Here is a 21,378-nt window from a genome sequence, read left to right on the forward strand (position 1 = left end):
GAGGCGGCAGATAGCCACAGGCGCGCGGGGGAGCAGGCTGCGCAGGTGGGCCGCGCGGGGCGAAGTGACCGGGCCCGGCAGGGAGGCCGGCCTGGCCGGGGCCAGCGCCGGGCGGCCCGGTAGGCGACCGGGGCCTGGGCCGGATGAGGGCGAGAGTGGCCCAGAATGCCGCCCGGTCGGCGTTAAGCACCTGGGCCGGTTTCGACCGGGTGGGCCGGCGTGCCGCCAGGCAGGCCGGTCGCCCAGCCGGCTGCCCCTCTCCTTTTTTCCTTTTCTTCTTTTTCTTCTTTTCTCCTTTTTCTTTAATAACTAATGCTCCCGAACTCCGATTCGCATGAAACCAATTTTGTTGGAAAGATAACGACGAATAGAACCCCAAAAAAAACTTGAAATATGGATACTCCTCACAGGATATTTTAGATGATTTTAGAGAGGGAGTCTCCCACCGTCAAGAGACGGTGAAGACGTCCAAACTCGAAAACACAAAAGAAGATGCATGCGGATTCCGTTTTCGATGAACTTGGGCTTGTTGTAAAGCTAGCAACAAGCTCAAGAACCTCACACAGAGAAACACCAAGAAGCAATAAGGATATGCAAAGTATGCAAAGGATTGAGCTCCCTAAGACGATGTGATCAAGTTACTCAACCGAAAGCCCCTCTTGATAGTGCGGCTATCTATCCTATAATCCGGTCTCCCAACAACCACCTTGAGACCGGTAAAAGGAAAACCTATCAAGGTCATACCTTTGCCTTGCGCATCCCGCTTGATCTTGATGATAACTCTTCAAGCTCTACACAAGCCGGAATGCCACAACTTGATCATTGTTGCTTTGTGAAGGCTCACAAATGCTTCCCCATACACTATGAGGGGAAAGCTTCATTGATGCACATCTTCACAAGTCCATTATCACCAAATGGACGGCAAGCTTCAAGCATGTTATCCACTTGAGATGCTCATCTTGAACTTGCCCAACTCAACCTTGTATCTTCTCATACTCTCATAAGATAGAGCATGGCTAATATTGAGTTCCACATAAGAACTCCATCTTCATTTCTTCTTCTTGATCATATCACATATATGTCTTCAAACCGATGGTCTTGATGCCAATACACAAGATGTATCTTTATTTACATGGCATCCATACTTGAATCCAACACATGGAATACAAGTAGTACCTATGGAATATTCCTTCATATAAACTCAATGAAAACATTAGTCCATAGGGGTTGTCATTAATTACTAAAACCACACATAGGGGCAATGTACCCTTACAATCTCCCCCATTTTGGTAATTGATGACAATCACTATAAGAGGGTTTATATAATGAATATTAGAAATAAGTACGCAACTTATCCGAGAATAAGTTGTATACAAGAGGTTGTATTTGATATGGTCAAGTAACACAAAGCTACTAGCCCATATCAAAACCGGCTCTACTCACACAACTACAACAAATGCAAGGGATGTGAGTCGAACCAATATATAGAGAGAAAACTCCCCCACAATGTATGCACTTGTGATGAACATGAATTCATTGCATATATTGTCAAGATTAACCTTTGGGATAGTTTCCACTATATATATACAACCATGCAAGACATACAAATATGGAACGCATGAGAGGCAAAACACTTAAGCACAAACCAAACTTAAGTATAAAATCATTCCCTTAAACCCTCTAAACTTCTCCCCCATTGGCATCGATTGTCAAAATGGGTGAAAAATTTAGAAGGCCAATATAATGTGAGTTCCTCCCCAAAGTGTGCACTTCTCATAATTCGAGTGGAATCAAGTGCACATATCCAATGATGAATACTTGAAGGAAGTCAAACTATATTGAGGATCAAAGATTGCATAAAGATAACATGGTGAAGTGAGCTTCAACAAATAAAGCAAGCAATCAAAGATCCAATTGGACAAAAAAAGATATCATGATAAGAGAGATATAGTGCTCTAAATAAAATAAGAAAGCTCCCCAAGGTTCGTGCACAATTTATAATGTTTGCATTTGAATACAATATGCACAAACATGGAATCCTCACTCCCTATATATCATTTAGAACACAACTAAGATAAAGAGAATATGCTTATCAAGAACAACTTGAGTCCAACAATTACGAGATATGAGTGCATGAAGAAAAACTAATAAACCAAGCACTCATAAATCTTCTTTACCAATAACACTAAAATCAAAAGGATAAGAAGATGGTTGGCAAAGAACAAGGATATCAAGGTGATGGATTAAGGCTATTATGTATATAAGTTTCTAAAGTGGACAAAATGATCCATAAAGAAACATGCACACACAAGAGGTTAACAAAATAAATAAGACTAGATATCCAAAATGAAGTCATAAAATATACCAAAGGATGTTTGCTTAAGAAGCATATATAGCCTATGGCTCCAATTTTCACTTATGGTATATGAATGAGCTTCAACCAAGAAAATCTCAAAAACATCACAACTAATGATAAGGGAAGTAAAGCTAGTTGGAATGTTTTGAGAGAGGCAACAAGTATCACAAATAGGGATTTATTTCGCAATTTTTTTTATCAAAATTGCACATAAGAATTCTTTGAGGAATTGATATGCAATAAATTGCTAGAGGGCATATTTGGGTAGGTGAATCATAAACATGATTTATATATATTCCCAACATATGCATCTTCTCAAATTACTCAAATGTACAATAAGAAGTTTTACTTTAAAAAGGATTTTTCAAGAACCGCAATATTTACAAAATAAATAATTTCATGCCAAGATACAACCTACAAGAGGTTGGATGCTATAGTAGAATGCATGAATAAGATACTTGTTACCGAGATAGCAATGGCTTGATGTAGTAGATAAGAGTTCATCGATCATCCTAGCTTGACTCCAATTCTCATATGGTGACAACACCTTCCTTATAGATGAGACAAGCCTCCATTGCATCTCCAATGTACCTAAAACAACATTCAAGTACATCTTGGTCCCCAAACTCATTGGGTCCAACATGGTTAGACTAACCACAATATATAGGACACACTCCATATAAATATGTGCATATTTAGATGAAATTTGAATTTCATGCACATCTTAGCCATTTAGGATTTGATGGAGTATACCCTATATAATGGATCAAAGAAAGCAAACATGCTACAAATATAAACAAATTACATATAAGCACACATAAAGACTTTAAAGATCCAAGAAAGATATACTTTGAACAAAACACCAAATGAATTGAAGAAGGCATAAAGATGTGACCAACAAATTTGTTGTCCAAAATATATCAAAGACGCAAATCACAAAAGATTTGTTCAACAAAGTTCAACAAATGAACTAAGAAGAAACCATTGAGCATAAAGGATGAAATAAAGCAAACATGCTTAAGGATTTATCTCATTCAACAAATAAAGCATAGAAGAAGGAATGAGATAGCAAAAACTCCCAAAAGAGCAAGGTTCGAACAAATAAACCAAACCCTCTACACTTTTCACAATGGCATAATGTACCGTAAAGAAAAGGTTTGTCTTCCAAAACAAACACTTGATATGAATCAAGAGAATTTATCAAAAGATTTTTCAAAAGGACAAGGAAGACACATGGGAGCAACAAGGATTTGTTGGAAATAAAATAAGGCAATAAGAAGCAATCCAAGGTGAAGGTGATCCATAAATTCAACCACGTACAAGGTTATCAATTGTCAAAGACAATAAGAATATTGGAATTAGCTTCCGGTGGTATATTAACAAGGATAGTATAGATCAATTTCACAATAAAAAGGCATAGGATAAGTATATAGAATTAAGCACTATGCATGGATGAAGATTCTTGATAGCTTCAACTAGTCAAACAATCACGCACTGCAATGATTAGAATAATTTGAAGCAAACGGCGTCCCAAATAAGATATAGAGATATGTATTTGAGGAAAAACCGTACCAGGAATTTCTTACTCAAACAAGAATCCATAAGATGAGCAATAAAAGCTTTTTAATAGAAGTGGAGCTTGTTTGAGCAAACATGCCACCTAGGAACAAGATAATTAAGAGCATCAACTCTAAGTGGCATAACCTCATATGTTCACATTTTCTAGGCTTGTGATATGTACAAAACATATTACTCCCCCATAATGTGATAAAACATTTCTTCTAAACAAGAGGCAACTAAAATTCGACTAGAGATGATTAATGGACATTTAGAATTTGAATTCCTCATGAGTATGACACACCACATAGTGACTAGATAATCTTGCAATATCAATACTAAGTGGTGGTACCCATATACCGACATATTATAGAAGGAGAGATGCACAAAGCATATCACTCCCCCAAAATGGGATGTTCCATTAATCACTCAAAGAGAGCCAAATAAGATATCATCAAGATGCATTAGGCTCCAAAACAATACACAAGTATATGATGAGTCAAACAAACATACTTGAATACACAAGATAGGTAAGTAAGACACAACACATACACACACATATTTGGTACAAAACCAAACATGCAAAGGGGCAAGTAACTTACAATAAACATGAAGAGTTGAAGTATAAGTTACCGCAAAGAGGAACATTGGATATAAGATATAAATGATAATCCATACGACTTGGCTTGGTCAAAATATAATATATGAAGATCCCTTAATTCTTCATGAAGTAGCCAAGTCTCCAATGACCTCCACATGCACCTATTGATCAAGTTTGAGCTTGTTGGTCCCCAACCAAGTTGGGTCCTAAGAGGTTAGTCACAATAGGCTTGGCAACCCAAATGGTCCTTTTCTTGAGACCACTTTGAGTTCCAACAAACTTGGCAAACACATTGCCACCCTTATCCTTACCAAGAGAATAATCATCATCAACAATGATAGGGTTGGATAAGGTACCACTTAAACATGTAGAAGCAAGGTGCCCCTTCTCACGGCATAAGTAGCAAGTGTTCCCCTTTATCTTCTTTATTGATTTCTTCTCTTGGGGAACTTCATCTTGATTCTTCTTGGGAAGTGGCCTATCTTCAACTTGAGGTCGAGCATGAGCTTGACCTTGACCTTGTGGCTGTTTCCCTTGTTGTTTCTCACTCAAGTGCTTCTTCTTCTTCAATGGGCATGATCTAACATGATGCCCTTCAACTTTGCACTTGAAGCAAACAATCTTGGCCGAATCCTTGACTTTGTCTTGGCCCTTCTTCTTGTTGTTCTTGCTCTTGGACTTGTTATTGTTATTGGAGTTGAATCCAAGTCCACTCTTGTCATTGGGGGATTGTTGCACACTTAGCATCTTGTCAAGTGCGGATTTCCCTTCATGACGCTTTTCCAAATCTTTCTTCAAAGAAAGGACTTGGGCCTCGAGCTCTTTGATTTCCTCTACATGGTTAGTAGAAATACAAGTACTAGAGGAACTAGAAGCTTCATTGTTAGAGCAACAAGGCAAAGCAAGTAATCCAACACAAGGTGTATCACTAGTTTGACTAGATGGACTACTAGGACTAGCACATGGCAATATAGCATTTGTAGTAGAGATTGTGCTAATGTCCACATGAGGCTCACAAGATGTTACCTTAGTGATACTAGCCTCATGAGCTAACTTTAGCTCATCGTAGGAAGTTAGAAGTTCCTCAAGAGAGTGCGAGAGCGTTTTATTGCTTTCTTCCAATTCCCTACAATTGCTAGTTAGCCAGTCAAGTTGAGCCCTTAGCTCAACATTCTTCTCTAAGGTAGGTGCTTCACAAGAATTAGAGTTAGTAGCACAAGCATCATCAATAGATTTTTCATTTTCAAGCTCATAGGATTCAATTTTTTGTGTGAGCATAAAATTAGTATGCTTCTCATCTTTTAGCTCTTGCTTGAGGAGATTGAATCTCATTCTCTCATTTTCAACATGGAACTCCAACTCCACTATGGTTTCCCTATATTTATTCAAGGTTTCCATAGAGTGTTCGAGATTAGCACGAGCTTCTTTATTACCACGAAGAGAAGCATATACCATTGCCATATCATGCACCAAGGTATTATGTTCTTCATCATTATCATCATCATCATTCTCATCATTAGAGGATGTGTTAGGAGTAAAAGTAGGAGATACCTTTGATCCATTTTCCATAAGGCACATGTGCATACCGGAGGATGAAGATGAAGATATTCTTGAATCCTCATTTGAAATCATGTCTTGATCCATAGAGTGTTCGGTTTCCTCTACATTGTTAGTCAACAAGCAACTAGAGGAAATAGAAGCATTTTGATTATGGGAGCAAGACAAGGCAAACATATCATCATGAGATCCATGTAAGCAATTTACACATGATATGCAAGGACTATCAACACAAGCATGTAGATTATTTTCAATGCTAGATGTGTTTAAGTCCAAATAGGAAACATTGCAATGAGATAGAGATGAAGAATCATCACTATTGAGCACAATATCAACATTGCAATTTTCCTCACCACTCACCATATCATTACCTCGTGTCCTGCTACACGTTGGTGAAGTGGAAGAAGATGATAACTCATCACGACCGGAGGTGGAAGCAACTTGGAGCTCTTCATGATGTGAAGGGGAAGAGAGCTCCTCGGAGTCACCACCGACCAATTTAGAAGTGGATCCACCAAACATTTCCTTAAGCTTGATCCACATCTCATGAGACGACTTTCGCTTTATATATATCAAGAACCTACGAAAATCGGGTCTCAAGGAGAATAAAAGCTCATTAGATACTAGAGCTTCAAGATGTAAGTTTTTCTCATCCTCTAAAGATAGATTTTGAGGATCCATCGGAGGAGAAAAACCTACATCTAGAAATTGCTCAATGTTTGGACACAAGGTCCGAAGATTGCAAAGCAAGCAATTTCGCCACAAAAGATAATTTGTGCCAACAAAGATAATTGTGTCATTATGCACTAAATTACTAGCCGACATCTTTACTCTCAAGGCGGTGAAGCCTTAAACAAGGAGAGACCTTGCTCTGATACCAATTGAAAGATCGAGATGTCGCCTAGAGGGGGGTGAATAGGCAATTAAAAACTCTTACGGATTTGTCTTGTAATAATGCGGAATTAAACTATCGTTTAGTTTACAAGCACAAACCCTAAATATGCTAAACTCAACTAAGTGTAACAATAGCAACTAGAGCTAAGCAAGATAGGCACAAGATATATGTAGCACAAGTGATAGCAAGATATATGTACTTCAAGCACGATGGCTATCACAAGGAAAGAGAGCTCGGGTATAGAAATAACCGAGGCACGCGGAGACGAGGATGTATTCCCGTGTTCCCTTCCTTTGCAAGAAGGTACGTCACGTTTGGAGGAGTGGAGGTCCCACGAAGGATTCCCCGCGCCACGAAGGCTCACCCTATTCTCCGAACCACACCCACAAAGGATAATGGCCCTTTCCTTATGGTTAGCTTTTCCTCCGCTCCGGAGATGACAAGCTCCACAACCACTTCACAAGCTCCACGAAGGAGAAGCCCGGGCCTCTTCACAATCTTCTTGAAGAGATCACCGGAGCACCAACCGCCAAGCCAACTAGGAGGTCTTCCTCCAAGAGTAACAAGCTCACGGTCTCTCACTCGAACTAATCATGGTGGAGAGCTCAACACTATGCAAAGATGCAAAGCAAGAACACTAGAGGTGTTCAAATCCTTCACTCTCAAATCCCACCCAAACAAAAAATGCTAGGATGAGATTGGAGAGGAAGAACAATGGGGAAAGTCAACAAAAGACTCCAAGATCTAGATCCCAAGAGTTCCCCTCACTTAGAGAAGAAATGGATTGGTGGAAGTGTAGATCTAGATCTCCTCTCTTAGATCCCTCAAGAATTAGCAAGAATTATGGGAGGAATCAAAGGGAGAGCAAGTTCTTCCAAGAGCAACAATGGAGGTGAAGAAAGGGGAAGAACTAGTTAGCTCAAGGTGGAAGAAAGGTCTATTTATATCTAGGAGCAAATAAAACCGTTGGGGGAAAAAAGACAAAGGAAAGGCAAGAAAAAAACGGGCAGAAAACAGTCCCAGGCCGGCGGCCCAGCCGGCTGACCGGATGCTGGGCCGAGGAGGTCGGTCAGCCATCCGGCCCAGCCGGGCCACCGACCGGATGGGAGCAGGCCGCGCAGGAGGCGGCAGATAGTCACAGGCGCGCGGAGGAGCAGGCTGCGCAGGTGGGCCGCGCTGGGCGAAGTGACCGGGCCCGGCAGAGAGGCCGGCCTGGCCGGGGCCAGCGCCGGGCGGCCCGGTAGGCGACCGGAGCCTGGGCCGGATGAGGGCGAGAGTGGCCCAGAATGCCGCCCGGTCGGCGTTAAGCGCCTGGGCCGGTTTCGACCGGGTGGGCCGGCGTGCCGCCCGGCAGGCCGGTCGCCCAGCCGGCTTCCCCTCCCCTTTTTTCTTTTTCTTCTTTTCTCCTTTTTCTTTAATAACTAATGCTCCCGAACTCCGATTCGCATGAAACCAATTTTGTTGGAAAGATAACGACGAATAGAACCCCAACAAAAACTTGAAATATGGAGACTCCTCACAGAATATTTTAGATGATTTTAGAGAGGGAGTCTCCCACCGTCAAGAGACGGTGAAGACGTCCAAACTCGAAAACGCAAAAGAAGATGCATGCGGATTCCGTTTTCGATGAACTTGGGCTTGTTGTAAAGCTAGCAACAAGCTCAAGAACCTCACACAGAGAAATACCAAGAAGCAATAAGGATATGCAAAGTATGCAAAGGATTGAGCTCCCTAAGACGATGTGATCAAGTTACTCAACCGAAAGCCCCTCTTGATAGTGCGGCTATCTATCCTATAATCCGGTCTCCCAACAACCACCTTGAGATCGGTAAAAGGAAAACCTATCAAGGTCATACCTTTTCCTTGCGCATCCCGCTTGATCTTGATGATAACTCTTCAAGCTCTACACAAGCCGGAATGCCACAACTTGATCATTGTTGCTTTGTGAAGGCTCACAAATGCTTCCCCATACACTATGATGGGAAAGCTTCATTGATGCACATCTTCACAAGTCCATTATCACCAAATGGACGGCAAGCTTCAAGCATGTTATCCACTTGAGATGCTCATCTTGAACTTGCCCAACTCAACCTTGTATCTTCTCATACTCTCATAAGATAGAGCATGGCTAATATTGAGTTCCACATAAGAACTCCATCTTCATTTCTTCTTCTTGATCATATCACATATATGTCTTCAAACCGATGATCTTGATGCCAATACACAAGATGTATCTTTATTTACATGGCATCCATACTTGAATCCAACACATGGAATACAAGTAGTACCTATGGAATATTCCTTCATATAAACTCAATGAAAACATTAGTCCATAGGGGTTGTCATTAATTACCAAAACCACACATAGGGGCAATGTACCCTTACACACACCACATGAGTTGCGTGAGGACGCTTTGATTTCTAACACATTAACCTCTACTCCTCTTGTGTTGTCTTCCTCTTTGATAGGTTGCTCGGATATCGACGACGCCATTGCCATGGAGATGAGGGACTCCACTATATGTGAGATGAGGGACTCCACTATATGTGAGATGAGCGACTCCACTATATGTGACAAGAGTGCATCCACTATAAGCGAGCTTGAGTGCTACCACGTTGATGACATGAGTGATACACCGAGTGAGAAGAGAGAGGTAGTTGATAGGTCATGTGAGGCCATTTCGAATTCTAACAACTTACCCTCTACCTCTAGTGTGTTTCCTCATGTCTCATTAGGTCCCATGGATGACGAGACACCGATCATGGAGAAGATGTACATGGTGCATGAAGATGATGCTATCACACCATGCTTTCTTGAAGATGAACATGGAGGCCACATCGAGCCTACCTCTTCCACAACACCTACCTCATATGAGTTGGACTACAAAGGTACCTATATGGGTGTTGATGATGCCATGATCCCAGTAGTGGACATGATGATTTGTGAGTGCTTGCATGAGTTGGATGATCCTATTGCCATGTCATATGCTTCTTTCACTTTCCCTTGTGATACTTGTGATACCACCATTGTTGATCATGTGGAAGTAGTTGCTTATGATAATATGTCCATGCCATGCTATGAGTGTTTCGATTTCTATCCTATTGCTTGCAATATGTCGAACAATTTCTCTTTCCCATGTATTTGCTTGCAATGGTGATTATGATAATGCTTGTGTTGTGACAACCTTGCCGAACAATTGCTCTTTCCATAGGTTTGTCAACAACAATGATCAAATGTTGAACATGTTTTGTGCTAGATGCTTGCAATACTCTCCCATTAATGCAACCAAAATGTTGAACAATTGTTCTTTCCAATGCTTGGTTTGCCATGGTATTAATATGCTTGTGAATGAGAGTGCCCCCATAGCTCTCTCAAATTTTGGAGACTTTGCCTATGTCCATGATGAGCATGTTCATGTGTTTACCATATTCACCATATCTATTATGATGCTTTGCTTAACGCTAATGGTGATGTGCACAAGAAATGGACCATCATGATGGATGATGTGTTCATATACCATGCACACACGTTCTTTGCTTTGCCTATTGTGTGTGTAGGTACAAGAATGCCAATGTCAACCTCGATTGAGAACGAGTTGACAAAGAGAGCTCTTGAGAGCATACCCGGCTCTAATACCTTTCCCATGCTTTGCGTTGAACATGCCGAACAATTTCTCTTTCTCATGGTTCTTTTGCAAGCATGATGATGTGATTCTTACCGTTGGTGTCTCCTCAAACAAGTCGACCAATTTCTCTTTCATTTGGTTTGTTGGCACGCACGGTTGTGCAAATGTCTTCCTGATGAACTTTTTGGATGATATGTTTTGTGTTGCAACAAACATGAGGACCAATTTCTCTTTCCAATGGTTTGTGTGCACACATGTTGATGATATTTTGGACACTTCCACTTATGTGTTTTGGCCAAATTCTCCTCTTGTTGCGTCAAGGATGTTGAACAATTTCTCTTTCCGAGGCCTTGAGTGCAACAATGCACATGAGTTTCTACATGAGATGGACATCATAGTCGTCTCACATTTTGGAGATTTTGTGTTCCCGGATTTGGAAGATGTTCATATGGAGTTCTTACACATTGACCTTGCACATGCATTATTCTTGATAAATTTGTGTTGTGCTAATGGTGTTGTGAACATGAATGGACATGTTGTTGATGATATGCTCCTCTATCACGCACACACATACTTTGCTTGGTCTTTGTTGTGTGAAGGTACAAGTGATTTGTGGATGAGCGTCAATGAATGGGTTCAACCCCACACATCGACTACACAAGATCTCTCGATGAGAGCACACCGGTATTTGCTAAGGTGACCTCCTTCTACATAAGGCCCCTTGCTGATCCCGTGGAACATTGGCTACGCTTTGATTGTTCTCTTGTTTCTCTTGTGCTATTGTTAGGGTATACGACTTTCAAGCGGACATTCAAGTGTGGTTGTCATCTACCTCCTATACAAGTTCATGAAGAGCCATCGTCGAGGATGACTCTTTTTCAAGTGGGGGGAGATGATGCAGCCCGACCTTCGGTCTTCACCGCATCATATGCTTCATTGCCAAGACGACACGCAAAGGTGAATCTTCTCCTTTATGCGTGTCTACAATCGCCTATGTGGAACGATATACTACTTCATACTCCATCATATCTCGATGATATGAACTCGACGACAAGTACGGAGGGAAGGGAGGATGCCATGGAGAACCGAGGACGCAAGGCCGATATCACGGAGGCATGGAAGAGGAGAAGGAAGAGGAGGAGCTGGACGCTCCAGGCCGGCACTGCCGCTGCACCATGGCCGACACTATCGCCCCCTCCGGCACTGCCGTTGCACCAAGGTCCGCACTGCCGCCCGACGCACCCCGGCACTGCCGGCCTCCCTACACCGGCACTGCCGCCAAGCCACCAGCTCGATGCCCGCGCCGGCACTGCCGCCCGTGAAGGCCGGCACTGCCGCCCCCACAAGCCAACACTGAATCTGGGCCGTTCGTCTGCCCATCTGTGGCCCTGGCTATCCGTACCAGACTACCCCTCCTTAGTGGTTCCCTATAAATAGGCACCCACCCCCACCTTCATCGGGGAGAGATGATGTTTAGATGAATTGGCTTATGCCTCTATTATCCCTTTGTGGATTTGGGAAACCCCCACCTTAGATTACCCATCTATTGTATCCCTCCTTATCCGGATCTTTTTCCATTCTAGTAATTCTATCAATTGAGAATCTCTTGCTTTGCAACTCTATTCTTAATTGGTCTTTTGCTCTTTGGGAATTCTATTTGGATTTGTCGATCTTTTGCAAGAGATTCTACCGTTTGGTCTTTGTCTTGCAATTCTATCGGTTGGTGGTTCGGGCCAACGAGGATAACCGATTTATGTGTGTGCGTGTGTTTGTATCGTGTTCTTCGCGTTCATCCACTTCCCCGCGAATCCCCCTCCGAATCACACTCACCCGGATCAATTCGTGAGATCGGACAACCACACGGCTCAGCCCGCATCATAAGGGAAAATAATATTCTCTCCCTTCATTCTCTCTCCTCCAACTAAGCAAAAAATCTGACGTGCCAAACGTAAGGAAAAGCTGACATCACCCCATAATATCACCCCATTGTACCTGCCCTTAGGATCTAAATTATCACCCGCTCGTTAGTAATGATCCACATTGTTTGTAGAACTATCTCTTTTTTTTTGGAGGATGAGAACCATCTCTTCTCGTCAAGGAAAAATATCTTTTGGACACAGTTCACATGAACTTCCTAGGAATTTCAAAAGAAATTGCTCGTTTCCTGTATAGTTTGGCATGTTCCAAAGATGGGTGTAGTTCATTTGCTTCAACTCCAAAAAAAAAATTAGCCAAAGGTAATACTCCTATGAACATACGATAGTCAAACATCATATGTTTGCAAACCAATACGTTTGGCAGTGCTTGTCCACTGGATAACTTCTTTTCTCACTGGATCTGTTACATTAAGTAGCCAGGCGTGTATAGCTACTAGCCTACCAGAAATCACATGACCATGGCTTGTATCTGAAGAATATTTTGGCCTTCTCTTCACCTCAAATGAATTACAGTCGTTGAGTTCGACCCAAAAAAATAAAAGGAAAAGGAGTGGATTATTAGAACTAGCCTGAATCTATCAACCTGAAGAACAAACAGAACCTTTTCTCATTTGTCAACCTAAAGAAGCCTGAATATGAGGTTCCTCCTCGGTGCTGATCCAGAACAGGAGGTTGAGGCACCCTATTTCTTCATATTAGCTCCTGGTCCTTGAAGATGGACAACTTTGCACTGTCTCGGTCACGCTTGAATACCAGGTACAAGGGGCTGTAGAACAGGACACAGACACCAAAAGGTACAATCATCATGGTTAGTAGCCCTCTTGACAGCGCATAAGCCCCTTCTGCTGATCCATTCGCGATGTTTACAGTCTTCGCGTCATAGCCATATATCTTCTCTGTGACCAAGCCAACTGCAGGGGCTGCAAACGAGGCGAATGAGCCCTCCAAGGCTCGGTCGAAGGCGTAGATCATGGTGCGGTGTTTGGGAGGTACTACCTCCGCGAATATGGGGTTGTTTGCTGCAGTTGCACACCAGCTGATGGTGATACCCATGAAGAAGAGAGTGACCGCGTAGGCAAACCAGTAATCAGTTGACTGAGGAATGACTGTAAGGAGGATCCATGAGAAAGGAATGCCCATGAAGGCGCTAAACTGAGCGCACATGACTCGTGCGGAATCAGGATAGTGCTGTGACAAGCGATCTGCTATTACACCACCAAGGAAAGCTCCACTGGCGCACCCGATAGCGAAGAGGCTGTTCAATGCTGCAGAACTCCTGTTGTCGAAACCTGAGAGGAGTTATAACACCGTCAATATTCAGTTTCGGAGAACTGCTATCAGTTTGATGTAGAAAATTATTATCAGCGTTTTTGTCCTACCGATGAGCTCAAACCACATTGTGAAGAAAACTATGGCGGTCCAGGGCAATGAGCCGATTATCCCCTGCAATACAATGATCTGAAACGACTTCACTTTCATGACACTTCTCATTGCTACCCAAGAACCCGTCCAGATTGATGCCGGAGGAAGTACATCTTTGCTGGACAGGTGTAACCTGGGAAGAGAGGAAATCAACGTTACATGCATTCAACACCTTCCAACCTCCCTGTTGCTGGATTTGGCTCAACTACTATACAGTCATACTTTCAAGTTAATGAGCTTCACTGACCAAGGATTTTTTTTTACCTGCAGTATATCAAGCTGAAAAAAAAGTAATGAAACAAGAGAGATGCCTCTGTGTAATCAACCCGTCACATATTAACCACTGCAGAACAAAACGTACAACTCATTTAATTCCTACATCAGCATAGCATCTTATCTGGCACAATCATAGGAATACAACTCGACACGACCACCAAATTATTGTACTTAAGGTACAAAGGTCTATGTAAGGACGTTATTAGACTTGTTGAAGCAAAAGTGTATAAATCAAACAGACACAAAACTGAAAAAAGTAAGAGGAGTACCTCTCATAGTCATCGTCATCAAGAAGATGGTTGCCGGGGATTCTTCTTGGATCGGTAGAATATAAGTACACAAGAATTCCAATTATCAAGCTGACAAGTGCAACCACAAGAAACGCAACACGCCATCCTGGTAATCCCCAGTAATCCTTCCCAGCCATGAGTGTTGCCAAAATACTACCACCTATACCACCTACTGCACCGATGAGGCTTAACAAACCAAACCCAGCACCACGTGTACCATCTTTGTAGCTATCTGCAATGAATGACTGGAGTGCTGGTATTACAATGGCAAGTCCAAGTCCGTTTACAGCTCTCCAAAATGCAACCTGATGAAAATGCTGGCTAACACCAACAGCCCCTGTTGATAAGGCCCAGAAGACAGTTCCTATTGCAAGCACTGTCGGGCGATCGTAGTGAAGAGCAAGGACACCTGCCAAGGGGGATACTATCGACTTGAGAAAGTTCATTAGAAAATTAAGGTATCCTAGATCAGTGGGGCCAACGTTGAAGGCTGCACTGACTTCCTTGTAAACTGCTGGAAGAAGATTCTCGTCAGCACGCTCCATAATGGAAGCCAAATTGACGAGGATGAGAGACACAGAGAAACCAAATATCTTCTTTGCTCTACAAGAAGGAAAAAAATGTAAATTATTTACAAGGCAAATTCCCCGCTACCACCGTTCACTAACTTTCGCAAAATATTCTTGCATTCAAATAATAGAATTCATACCGGTACGTGATGAAGTATACACTATTACGCCCGATCGCTGAAGGGTAAAGACTATCTTTTTTTTAGGGGAAACTATCATTTTTTTTTCGTTTTTTTCTGTGTCTTTGTATATTAGAAGATGACATCAAGATGACCGGAAAGTTACAGCGTTTATAACAAGGCTACTGAAGCTGGCAAAAACAAAGAAACAAGAGAAGAACAAAAGAGAAAACAAAAGAAAATATATACAAGGCTAACTATCACTTTTGTTATCATCTTCCTTTCAGGTGATCGTGCAACTCAACTGTGTTTCCATGTACAAAATTTACGTGCATACTTTATTTAAATCATCTAATTTCCTACTGAATACCAAACCTCATGCCATTTGAACATAAGATAGGGGACGAGAAACCACATGGTATATGTGGTGAGCAATCTACAAAAACCAATATCGCAGATAGAGGACGAGAAGCTTGTGTTCCTTCATATGAAGCCAAAACATAAGTGGCATCAACGTAGTACTATGACATCAACCCACATAATAACTCTGGTAGGCCCCTTGGTAAATGAAATCATGATTTTCAAGCAAATGACCAATGTCCTGGCTCATTAACATGCTTGTTCAAACCATTTAATTTCTCACTCAATGGACAATGGATTAGAGTCTCTCATGTATGTTAAGAAGCCATCTCCTTGACCTAACGAACCATGCAACCAGAAATGATCACGATGGTTGCAGATATACACACAAGAAACAGATCAAACACAGATCTCAACAATTTGAGAAATGTGACGCCTTTGTGACTCGCGAGATTCTTATACAGGGAATATGGAACAGTAGAAATCAGAAAACCTCCTGCTCCCATTTTCTCCATCAATGAGAAGAACGAGGGTATCCACTCAACGCCCACCATATGCCAACGTGATGACCTGAACTCACGGGCAAGCTCAAAAGGCAAGCTGAAGACTGAAGTGCCCACAGCATTAACACTGTTTTCATATCCGAAACTGCGCCACCGGTAAAAGGGAAAAGATAGTGCGCGAAATGTCAACGCCAAGTGCAGGAGCACTAGTGCTCCATGCTGAGACCAGCAGGACTCCGAGATCCCGTTGTCCTGTGCAAAAAATAAAGGAAAGGGAAACCAAATCTGTTTTTTTCTCCGATTTCGGTGATGATTTTGCGGCTGCGGTTTGGCCAAAGATCACCATTGCAGCACATTGCCACACTACGAACCATGAATCTGAAATCAAAGCAACAAGGTCACCTTTCAGTTGACCTGGCATTCTCCTTCTTCTGCGCTTTTGCTCTAAAAAGGCATTTCCTTAATTTTTTGCCTTACTACTGGATAAAGTAGTACCGAAAAGGACTTCAGGATTCCTCGTTCTAAACAGCTCAGATTTTGCTTCGAGCATGCTTCACAAACTAACGAAAACTGAAACCAAGCTAGCAATCAAAAATTATGTTTTCTATAGGCATCACCGCAGCTCCAGTGAAGACTTATAGCGATTTTACATGCAAATTTGCTTGGAACATCCAGCACAAGAACCGACCAAGAAAAATCCCGGAAGAAGAATAAGATTAGCTTAGGAGGAAATGAGAGGTCACCTCATGCTGGTGGATGGGGTGAGCGGGGAACTCGGGGACGAGCGAGCTCGGTGCCTCATGGCTGTCGATTCGGGCGCCGCCGCTGGATCTCAACTGCGACGAGCGGCGCGGTCACCGGTTCAGTTCGGCTTTTATCTTCTCTCGCGGCCTTCTTTATTGCCCAGTGCTCCGTGGCTTCTTCCCGCTGACTAGTTGGTTACTTGAGCTGAATCGAGAGCAGCATGGAGTGGGGGAGAAGACGAATGACGCAACGCCGCACGAACAGACGCAAGGTGGTAACCGGATTTTGTCCTCCGTTTTTTCCTTACCTGATTCTTTTATTAGTATCGACTAATAATACAGTAGCTGTATGTAGAGACGGTGACTCATTTCCCCCTCCCCGCTCTCGGTTAGCTACAGTAGCTGCTCTCCTCCTTATTCAAATCGGACCGTTCCTTTCTCCTCTTCGCCGAAATAGCCGGCGGAGATGGAGAGGAGAAGACGCCGGAGTAGATCTTAGGTGTAGGAGTAGGTTTTTCGGCTGTATGCCGGGTTTTTGGAGTTTGGCATCTGGATCTCCGGCCAGGATTTGGTGCCTCTGGTGGTGGCTTGGCGGCAGCGAGCTCCAATGGTGGGAGCAACCGCGGCGGGCCTTATGCTCCAGAATCTCCTTCAATAAAGGGTCAAGTAGGTGCTTTCTTCTTTGCAGGTGTGTGGTGACTGCTCTGCTCCTCCTGGCTGGCCGTGGCGGCAGGGGGGAGAAGCACGGCGGTGCTCAAGATCTCAGCAAGGTTTGTTCCCTGGCCGGCCATGGTGGTGAGGGGGGAACTGCCTTGCCTTCCCCTGCAAAGTTTGGCGTCAGTAGGGCTAGCTGGTGCTATCTGCTGAAGGGTTGCATAGCCCTATCTCTTTCTCTGTCCGGCCATGGTGGCGAGGGGAGAAGAGAGGGCGAAGTGGTGTTTTCGACCAGGCAGCGCCAGCTCTATCTTTGGTGGTTCTTCGTCAAGCGCAACTACGCAGCCGGCACAATGGCCGTTGCGATCTCAGCCGGCAAGGCGGCTGTTTCTCAACCTCCGTGACGGAGGTTTCTCCCTGTCCCTGTTGGAGCTCGACGCCTCCTCGCTGCCAAGTGATTCGTTCTCGGCGGCTTGGAGGTAGCCAGCAGAGGTGGGTTCTCGCCGGAAGGAAGAGTTCGAGCGGCTTCTCTCCATTCCTTGGCGGCGACGCTTCGAGGATGCCGGCGAGCGGTGGCGCTCCAGGACCTGATTGCTTTTTCAGCTTTTGTTCTGGGGTGTGTTTTGTAAATTTGCAGGTCTTATCCTCAAATACTAGGTTCTTTAGGGCGAGTGTTGTAAAGGGCCTGTTTGCAATTTGTACCTGTCACGTGTCACTCTAATGGAATAGCACCTTCTATTTCAAAAAAAAGACTAATAATAGCTGTATCATTATGAGATGAGAAGAGTGGCTGTATTGCTTTTTCTTCGAAAATATTTTTCGATTGAATTCATGTACTCCGTATTTAATTAACCAATTGGAACAGAGCAACTTCACGACAGCTGAATCGTAGTTCTGTTGTAGACGAGAGACTTGTTTGGTTGTTTATTTCTGGCTTTTTTGGTTCTGATTTATATAAGCTAAAAAATCTAAACAACTAATCTTAGCTTATCTTGTTGGACTTTTGAATGGATATTGTTGTAAGATGATATGAGCCAAAAGCACCTATTTAGATGCGCTTGTGACATGTAGAAAGACGTTGCTCCGACTGTGGAGCTCTTTTTTTAAGACGGAAGGCTCGAGCAGAGCCTGGCTTTAAATTAAGAGTAAATTCCAGATTTTACCCCCTGCTTTACAATTTTCGACACTAATTACACCATTTAGCAATTTTTTATCCTAATTACCCCATTTAGTGTAGTCTTTGCCACTTTTTACCCTCTAAGATAATGTGAGCATTCTGGTTTCTGGGTTTTGGCCTGAGCATATTTGGCTGGCAGTTTTGTTCTCATAGCACGAAACACGTTCCGTTCCCGGTAGTTAGATTTCGTCTCCAAGAGTCCAAGTACTGGACCGGTATTATGTTGCTCAACATACTTTTTCTTAGTTCGGGAAGAACGGAACTACATTGCAGTCTATGAAAATAGGGGACTCGTCAATATGATTTGTTTGGGAAGAACCGTGAGAGAAGTTCAGGATCATAGATGGTGAAAGCAGTTCAGCAGTGCAAATCATTTGAGTTGGTAGAGTTAGGGATCAAAATTCCTTGTTTTGGTATGTCAGCCAACACTTCAGGCCGAAATGCTTAAGCAGTGTGTCCTCAGACAGAGATATTTGCACTCTATCGAAGGAAGGGCATTGGATTGTGGAACAACTTGTCCATAGCGTGGCTCACAGACAAGAGAAATCCCATTCGGTAATGGGTAATTGCTGATCCCATGTTGTAGCGCAAAAACAAAAAGAAAACGCCAGAGAGAAAATTGGGACGTGGCTCCCAAATATTCCAAGGAGGTAAATTTTGGCACATCTTTTGCTAAATGGGGTAGTTAGGATGAAAGTTTGCTAAATAGAGTAATTAGTGTCAACAATCCCAAAGTAGAGGGTAAAAACCCGAAAAGTCCTTTTGGATCATGGGCACCAGTGATCTCAGTGTATTAAAAAATTCGAAAATTATATTTATATATTTCAAAAAATTATGTAGCAAAATTCTAAAAATAGGCAATGACGTATTCCACTAACGTATAAAATCTCAATTACAAATGTTTTGTTTTCTAAGCTACAAAAAAATGAAAAATTCTGATTTTTTTTGGAGATTTGAATCACTATACTCAGATCCACATATTTGTTATTTTTGTGCATCCCAAAATACACGTTATTTTCAGTTGAAAATTTACACATTTGTGGGATACAATACTAACTACATCATGATTTATTTTCAGATTTTTCTAAAACTTAAAAAAATGATTTTTAATTACTTTTCTGAAAAGGGATCACTGGAGCTCATGTGCACCAAATCTCTGTCCGTAAAAACCGGTATTTACTCTTAAATTAATAAGGCCCCAACGACAGCGTACATCACGAGAGCCCGACCGTGGAGCTCTTGAACCGATCATAAAGTAACAAAGTTTTGGATATGTGTTTGTTTTTTTCCCACACTTTGCTAACTATATGTTTTATTGTCATGTACATAACTTTTGCGACATTATTATAAATTTTTAGATCCATATTTCACTGCAAGAATGTCCCCAGACTCCCCATAACTTTTACCATATTTTACTAACTATACGGATTTTTTAGATGGCATAAGAAAAGAAAAATCATGTAAAAGATTTTTAGATGGATGAGCTTTCTCGGTGACTAGATAAGAGAACAAATATTTACTACCTACACATAAAGGTGATTTGGTTGGTGTCAACCAAAAACGGCGCTTATTAATGCCACGCTCATGGAACATAGGCATAAAAAAATGCATCGTTAATTCTAAGCTGCCCTAAAACTGGACCTCGCGCTGTAGAAAAGCCCATCATGTTGAGCTGCTTGGTTAAGCATGTCTCGCTGGGTGTGGCTCGTACCATAGCGAGGCGTTTGACTGACTATCTATATACACCACCATTGTACAACACGATACCCCTCACAAGGAAAACACCAGTTTATTACGACACGGACACCTCATCACAAAAAAAAAGCATTGCGCCTGGCAAACCACATGGCCCTACAACTATTCTTTGAACGAAAGTGTAACGAATAATTATAATATCCCTCACTGACTAGTGTGTATTGCCATACTAGACTGCCAGATTAGCCCACTATATCAAGCCTTTGACGAACATTGATGAGGACATCCCATCTCTTGATACAACCGTTGTACCTATAGCCACACAAATACAAGGACTAATCACTCGAGCTCGTGCCAAACAACTTAACTATCAGGTGCTTTCGTTTCTTGAAACTATTCCTCACATACATGAGAATATGATGCTGCCTAAATCAGATATGTTTGTTACTCTTAGGAATGATGGACCAAGCATGGATGAGGAGGACAAACATTGGAGCATGATCACGCATGGAGGAGATGGCAGCAAGCATTTGAGGATTGAAGATGACGCCGCAAGTGGAGATTTCAGAACTTTGAAGCCACCATAAGAGGAGATGAAGACATGGACGAAATATAGAGTTTTCCACTTCATAATTTCGTCCATAGCATATTATGGTGCTGCGTCACCTTTAATTTTGGGCTAGGCCCATGTCATTTTCGCAGGAATTAAGTCAGCCACTTTTTAGAGTCCGTATTGAAGGGGAAAGACCTTCTAGCGTTTTGTTCGGCTACCATACGTATGGCTGGCCGAACCCCACTTTTTCCTCCTTTAAATGCCCCCATAGCCATCACGTTTAGATTCGGATTTTGATTAGACTAAAAGTTAGCCATTGCTGCAACTCTCGTGTACTTCTTTTGAGGCCAACGCCGAGAACAAGACCGACTATTCGGAATCCCACCTTTTCAATAAAGCTTTCATCTATATTCGCAATATTCTGATTGCATCTTTAGTTCTTACTTGTTCTCGATTTCAGGTAGGAATTAAGACCCTCGCTGGTCAGG

At 42.5% G+C, this 21,378-nt stretch overlaps 1 protein-coding gene across 1 annotated transcript; it reads right to left on the minus strand.

Annotated features, from left to right (window-relative positions):
• Positions 1–12,867: 12,867 nt before the first annotated feature.
• LOC124680366 lies at positions 12,868–17,098 on the minus strand. Its single transcript, XM_047215437.1, has 4 exons — positions 16,812–17,098; positions 14,497–15,120; positions 13,909–14,084; positions 12,868–13,818 (listed from the first exon to the last, which is right to left on the minus strand). The coding sequence occupies exons 1-4, from the start codon at positions 16,868–16,870 to the stop codon at positions 13,220–13,222; spliced, it is 1,458 nt and encodes a 485-aa protein (XP_047071393.1). The 5' UTR covers positions 16,871–17,098; the 3' UTR covers positions 12,868–13,219.
• Between the last annotated feature and the right edge of the window lie 4,280 nt (positions 17,099–21,378).

The sequence above is a fragment of the Lolium rigidum genome, unplaced genomic scaffold, assembly GCF_022539505.1.
Source record: "Lolium rigidum isolate FL_2022 unplaced genomic scaffold, APGP_CSIRO_Lrig_0.1 contig_13732_1, whole genome shotgun sequence".
Taxonomy (NCBI): domain Eukaryota; kingdom Viridiplantae; phylum Streptophyta; class Magnoliopsida; order Poales; family Poaceae; genus Lolium; species Lolium rigidum.

What these genes read in the sequence shown, in the direction of transcription:
- LOC124680366 (XM_047215437.1), bottom strand. Translation starts at nt 16,870, where the DNA reads ATGAGGCACCGAGCTCGCTCGTCCCCGAGTTCCCCGCTCACCCCATCC. An exon ending in ACCCCATCCACCAGCATGAG is followed by an intron (nt 15,121 to 16,811) that starts GTGACCTCTCAT and finishes TCCTTCTTGTAG; the next exon opens with AGCAAAGAAGATATTTGGTT. An exon ending in GATGACGATGACTATGAGAG is followed by an intron (nt 14,085 to 14,496) that starts GTACTCCTCTTA and finishes CTCTCTTCCCAG; the next exon opens with GTTACACCTGTCCAGCAAAG.